A 6,000-nucleotide genomic window follows, 5' to 3' on the forward strand; every position below is an offset into this window, starting at 1 on the left:
AACAAATTCAACTCTGATTTTATATTAATGAAAGTTTCTCTCTTTTGTGTGTATTTAGTAATCCCAGGCTCACACTCCCAGCTGTCTAAAACTTCAGAACTGGCCTTCAGTCTACCCTGTGTTTATCACTATAACCCTAGCCTGAGAATCTGAGTATTTTCAGTGAGCCTATTCTGTTTCAGGCTGAGTGCAATGTTTGCTTGGGAGTTTCACAGGTGAGTAAAGTAAAGTAATTAGAGGTTAACAATTACTCCTGATCAAGTGTCTCAATCTATACTGTGCTATTGAATAATCTCTAGCACAATGGGGGTGTTCATTATTTGATGAGTACTGCTTTTTCACCAGTTGGCAGATCTTAGTCCTCATGGAAATAAGAATAAAACAAGAACCTCTTAAGAAAGTCCCTTTATCCCTCTCTTTAGTGCAGCTTTCTCATAGCTGAACAACAGCAGGCCAACCAGCCTTAACCTCTCAGTGCCTGGAGAGCAGAACTCCATACAATAAAGGAGTCAGTCTGGAAATTATAGCTAATATATGGAGCAAGTGAATGCTTAGGGTTATGCAACGAGGGAGAGGTCAGCAAAACATGCTTGTATGTTATTGTTTTAGGCAACTTGTGAATACCCAGCTCTGTGAAATACAATTAATGAGGAGATCTGTTCTTTTATATTGCTGCAAAATTTGGCAGGGATAGGTTTGTAACAAACTAAACATGTTAAATAGTTGCACATGCCTCTAAATGATCTCTAACCACCACCTCCTACCCATTAGTAAATGCCTAGATAGTTAACCCATTGCTTGCTAGAGTGGGCTGTCATGCAATGCTACCCTATAAAGTAAGCAAGGTGTTAAACTAGATTTGCTTTGAAAAAAAATCTTATTTTAAAATGTAACATTTTATTCTATATAATGCGTTTTTTTGGAATAGTGGAAAAAAAGTAGACAAATAAGTTGCATCGTCTTTCCTTTCTTAAGAACCCAGGAACATTCTGATTATTTCTAAATAGCTTTACACTTCATCAAATGGATCAGACTTTCTGTCTGAGTTTATATTCGATTTTTTTTTTTATAATAATGATTTGTTAAAACGTTTTACAAATGTGTGATACATAAATAACTGAATAACATGAGCGTCATATATTAATACATTCTAAGATCCTATGGTTTATTTTTCTAAGATCCTATGGTTTATTTCTAAGACACATCCACGTAGTTATCTAGCAATTTGTTCACCTAATAACGTTTTTAATTAAACCTAATTAATTGAGAATAACATTGTTAAAAAGCAGTTAAGACTGAAGTGTGAAAATTCGTTTCCATATTGTTATCACTTTAAAAAGAATAAAGAACTGGTAATAAATATATGCGTTTTCCCCATGTCTAATCTGACATGAGTCGATGTTCACACAATTATTTTAATTGTCTGCAGTATAAAACAAACAAATTATACAGAACAAATGAGCAGGGAAAATAAAATAAAAACACACACACATAGAAGAATGATATAGAGTTAAAGATACAGAAAGCATTACATACCTGGTCATTTAGCTGACAAGCCACCAAATTGTGCGAATGGTAGTAGCCAGCGAATTTGATAAATTTCAACCAATTCCCTACATCTGGCTGACTGGCATCTATGCAGAATTTCACATTGCAGTCTTCATCCAGAACCTGCAAAAAAACAACGTTTGCATCTTTTTTACATTCTGAAACAAACTGTATATAATATATATGTATGTATAAAACAAATTGCATTACATTTCATTTCACATTTGTAGATCTCCAGTAATGGAGACATTTGCAGTAACAATAAGTCCCAGACATCTGTTTTTGCAGATATGCATGGTGGTTTCATAGCAGCAAGTTGCATTTTTATTGTGTGTAGGAATTTGAAAGCAAGGTGACTTGGACCCATATGAACAACACAGCAGCAAGGACTTAAAAGCTCCCTGTAATTGATATATTTCAATACAAAAAAAAATCCAGCACTCAAACTACAACGGGGACCCTGCTCCAACTCCAATATAACAAGCTATAAACTACTGTCAGTGAGAGTAAGAAGATACAGAGCACTGGCTCGCTTTAACCCTATGCTGCCCACACAGAAGGCCAGCAGCAAACGAGTTAACCGGGATATGCAATTTACAAAACACTTAATTCGATTCGCCCCATTATAATACAGATCCATCAGAGTGAATTTTATTACAAAATAGTGGAGATCCCGTGAAAATCCGCAAAGCTAACGAGAGTTATTTGTGTCCTGTATTAGTTACAACTCCTATTGATTACAGATTTATTAATAAGATATATATGGCTATCTGGTAACATTGTGTGGCTTTAACTAAATGCATCTAAACTTGAGTTACAATATTACACCGCTTATCAGTTACATTCAATTCTGGTATAGTCTATAGCTGGTATTTCTGTGGCCATGTGAATTTGTTCCTTACATCAGTTTATTGTAGAATTGTCCCACAATTCATATCTAAATATAAATATTGTTCTAAAACTACCACTTAGTGTTCAGTAAGTTTTATAACAATCTAGGAGTCTTATGGAGGTAAAAAAAAAATAAATAGAAAAAAACAGCTTTCTTACAAATGATGTACAAATAAAGCATTTGACATATTTAGAAAACTAAAATCGTTTCAATACGTGTAGATCTACTGTCTAGAGTCGCAGGCATTTGGTGCAGTTTTTATACATCGTTAAAATTATTTAAATGGTCTGTAAAAATGAAAGGATGATTTTTTAAAAAAAAAAAAAAAAAAACCAAAATTCGACAAGATAAACATAACGTTTTTCCTGCTACTACATCTGTCCCAAGGATGTATATATAGAACAATAAGTATTTATGTAAAACTGTGTAAGTAGCAAGCAATAGATCATAAAATGACACAATTGTTGATTCACTTTAAGGCCCCAAAAAACCTTTAAACACTTTACTGAGTATGTGTGTGTATATATATATATATATATATATATATATATATATATATATATATATATATATATATATTTATATATATTATGGGTTGTGTTTAATTATTATTCTAATATTTTTTATTGTGAGTCTTTTTTGATTTATGTAATAAAAATTATATTTGAAATGTTTATATTTTACTGTAAATCAAAATGCATTTTGATTATTTCTTTGACAAGTACATTTACGGGTTTTGTGGTTTTCGTTTGGTGCTTTTGTATAGATCTGTTTATGTCAATTACATTCCACAATAATATTTTTTCGTTCTGCCTATAGTTGGAGATATTGAATTAATGTCACCTTGGTATTTACAATATTTACAAATAGTTGTGACTGTGGATTTTAGGTTATACTTATGAATTGCACGCTAAAGGGTCTGAAATAAGACAGTTGGGGAAATATAGATACAGTATTAATATTTTTGCGTTTGTACATAAATGTGCAGCAGATTCTGATCTTTATTATTATTACAAAGTTATAGAAAATCTGAAATGTTTTGATAAGATACAATGTGATAAGTTCTCTCTGCCATCTGTAACTGTTCTGACCAGATCCCATGGTGATTAGGAAACAAGAAGTGAATAGATAATGCACATAACTCATCTTCCCCATGTGAAGAAGATGCCTCCCGCTGACTATCACATTCCATTTCTAAACAATCACAAGGATTTAACTACATAGAACGTCTGGCTTGAAAGTAAAGAAACTTCAGAAAGTGGTTTGACTGGTACTTTGTGCTGGGAGAAGGTGTCCAGCAGACAGTTTGTGTTGACATTGCTCCATCAGATAAAGGCAGGTGGACATTGATTATACCCAGTTAGCCCTAGACAAAACAAGCTAGCCTGCAAACAGGACAAACATAAGTCCTACATAGAAGAAAACCAGGACAGGCACATAGCTTAATTATAAGCTGAAGTATGAACGTGTCCCAGAGCAGACACATAGCTCAAGCAGGAGGAGGGAGTGATACTGCAGCAGCCTGGAGGGGAACACAAACTCCAACACTAACCACAAGTCCTGGGGCAGCCAAGAACTAAGCTTACACATCACACCCACAGTCACTGCCAAAACTGAGCTGCTCACTTACCTGAGAGAGGGCTCAGCGCCTAGGGCAATCAGAGAGCTTTTCATAGATATTCTTCCCAGGAGAGAATAAGGTATTCCTGCGAAAGTCCACAGCTATGAACTCGCAAATGTCCACAGAGCCTGCTGATGTTCAGAAGTGGCTAATGGCCACAGATGCCAGCCTGACCATCTGTTTTAAGGACAGTGCAGCTATTAGGGCACATTAGCAGCAATCTGTGTTGTTCATCTGGAGGAATTGAAAGTATCTGCACAGTGATCCTGAGCTCCTGTCTCTGTGGTGGGCGCCTCCCTCTTCTCACTTTCTTTGCTCTTATCAGCCAGCCGTGTGACAGAGATCAGCACTGCCTGGGGTGGGAAGTCAGCCTCTAGGAGAGAGTGATCAAGCACCGTCTCTGAGGCTGTCATGGACTGGAGCTTTGCTTTCCTCCGGGTGTGTGGGATGTCATTTGCTTGTCCTGGAGAGAGATTGCGAAGTAAGGAAGCAAATCCGCTGTCTTGTGAAGGAGACCCCCTGCCCTGGCAAGTCTGGCAGCAGACCCCTCGTCTAGACAGCTATGTCAGCACAGATCCTTCTCTCCTGAGGTGGGTTGCTTCGGACCCCCTTGTCCAGTAGTAGGATAGTAGGTTAGATCCTCTTGTCCCAAGACGGAATGTTAGTCCGAACAAGTGTCCTAAACAAAAGTACCTTTACCAAGTAGGCATTGCAGGTTGCACCAACTTGCTCTGATAAGGTAATGGCAGCCAGATAGATCAGATACCGGTGATATAATAATATTGCTCTCCTAACTGCTGATCCTCACAGCTGTTTATTGCTGAGCCCGCTGCTTGCTCTAACTTCCCAGCCTCAGATTCTCCCGGGGCTCTTGCTTTCACAAGTCTTCAATCTAAACTGTGTGAAGGTCTTTATGTCATGAAGTGTCTCTTTAAAGAGGATCAGAGCGGCCATCCAGAAAGAGGAGGAGAGGGGTTAGTAGCTATCTCTCTCTGTACAGACACGGGCTCTTCTCTCAGGACATTTTAAAGTGACAGCAGCTTCATCTGGCAGGAGAGGTCACTAAAAGGTCGCTTGAGAGTCCTATAGGACAGACTGATTATAGATGCACCATCCCCTAAACATGTCGAGTCCATCCATGTAATCAGCAACCAATAGGGATATCTTGGGTGGGTGGATTTCTTTCAAGGAAACCTCATCTCCTCTTTGATGCATGTGTGTGTTTGTTATTGCGTGGGACTCTGACCCTGAATCTTACTGCACTGTTGCATGGACTTTTTGTAGAATTTGCCACTTTAATGTGCTTCCAATTAAAATATACATAAAATATAAAATGCTTAGGTAGGTGTTAACTGTTACATTATATATATATATATATATATATATATATATATATATATTTATTTATATATAAACAAATTTATCAACATTGTATTTTAAAATATAAATATTGAAAGAGTATTAAGAGATTATTTTGCTAATAGGTGAAATTATTTATAGTTTTACTTTACCATTACTTGTTCAAGAGATGGATTTTGATATAATTTCACATACTGAAGTCTAATAAAAGTAACAAAACAAATGCAGACTATATCAGAAGTCCTCAGACAGGATTTCCTTTTATTACAGAATGAAAGATCGTCTTCCTTTCAGATCAAAACCGCATCTGTACAAAAGAAACAGATGATTAAATTATGGCCAAGATATTTGATTTGAGAATTATCTCTCTGACCAACCTTTAACTTCTTACTGCCGTAAGATTTTTTTTTTAGTGTAAATCTATTTCTTACTTTAGAGAGTTGTATTTATTTAAGAGGAGGGGGCAGAATTCATGGCAGGAGATGATGATTAATATGTCTCAGCAGACTGTTATCTGTGACATTGAACTGCTGCTCCAGATAATGGCTATTGTTTCTGCAAAATCACACAGCAATGGTAG

The 6,000-nt window shown here is 36.4% G+C and overlaps 1 protein-coding gene across 1 annotated transcript in view; it reads right to left on the reverse strand.

The window, feature by feature from the left end:
* MECOM (MDS1 and EVI1 complex locus) overlaps window positions 1-5,726 on the reverse strand; it is a 96,371-nt gene extending 90,645 nt beyond the window's left edge. Inside the window, exons 1-2 of the mRNA XM_053710119.1 lie at window positions 5,573-5,726; window positions 1,537-1,671 (exon numbers count right to left, since the gene is read on the reverse strand). Coding sequence (XP_053566094.1) covers window positions 1,537-1,671; window positions 5,573-5,575 — 138 coding nt within the window. The 5' untranslated portion in view covers window positions 5,576-5,726. The remainder of the gene's footprint in view (window positions 1-1,536; window positions 1,672-5,572) is intronic.
* Between the last annotated feature and the right edge of the window lie 274 nt (window positions 5,727-6,000).

The sequence above is a fragment of the Bombina bombina genome, chromosome 4 (assembly GCF_027579735.1).
Source record: "Bombina bombina isolate aBomBom1 chromosome 4, aBomBom1.pri, whole genome shotgun sequence".
Lineage (NCBI taxonomy): Eukaryota > Metazoa > Chordata > Amphibia > Anura > Bombinatoridae > Bombina > Bombina bombina.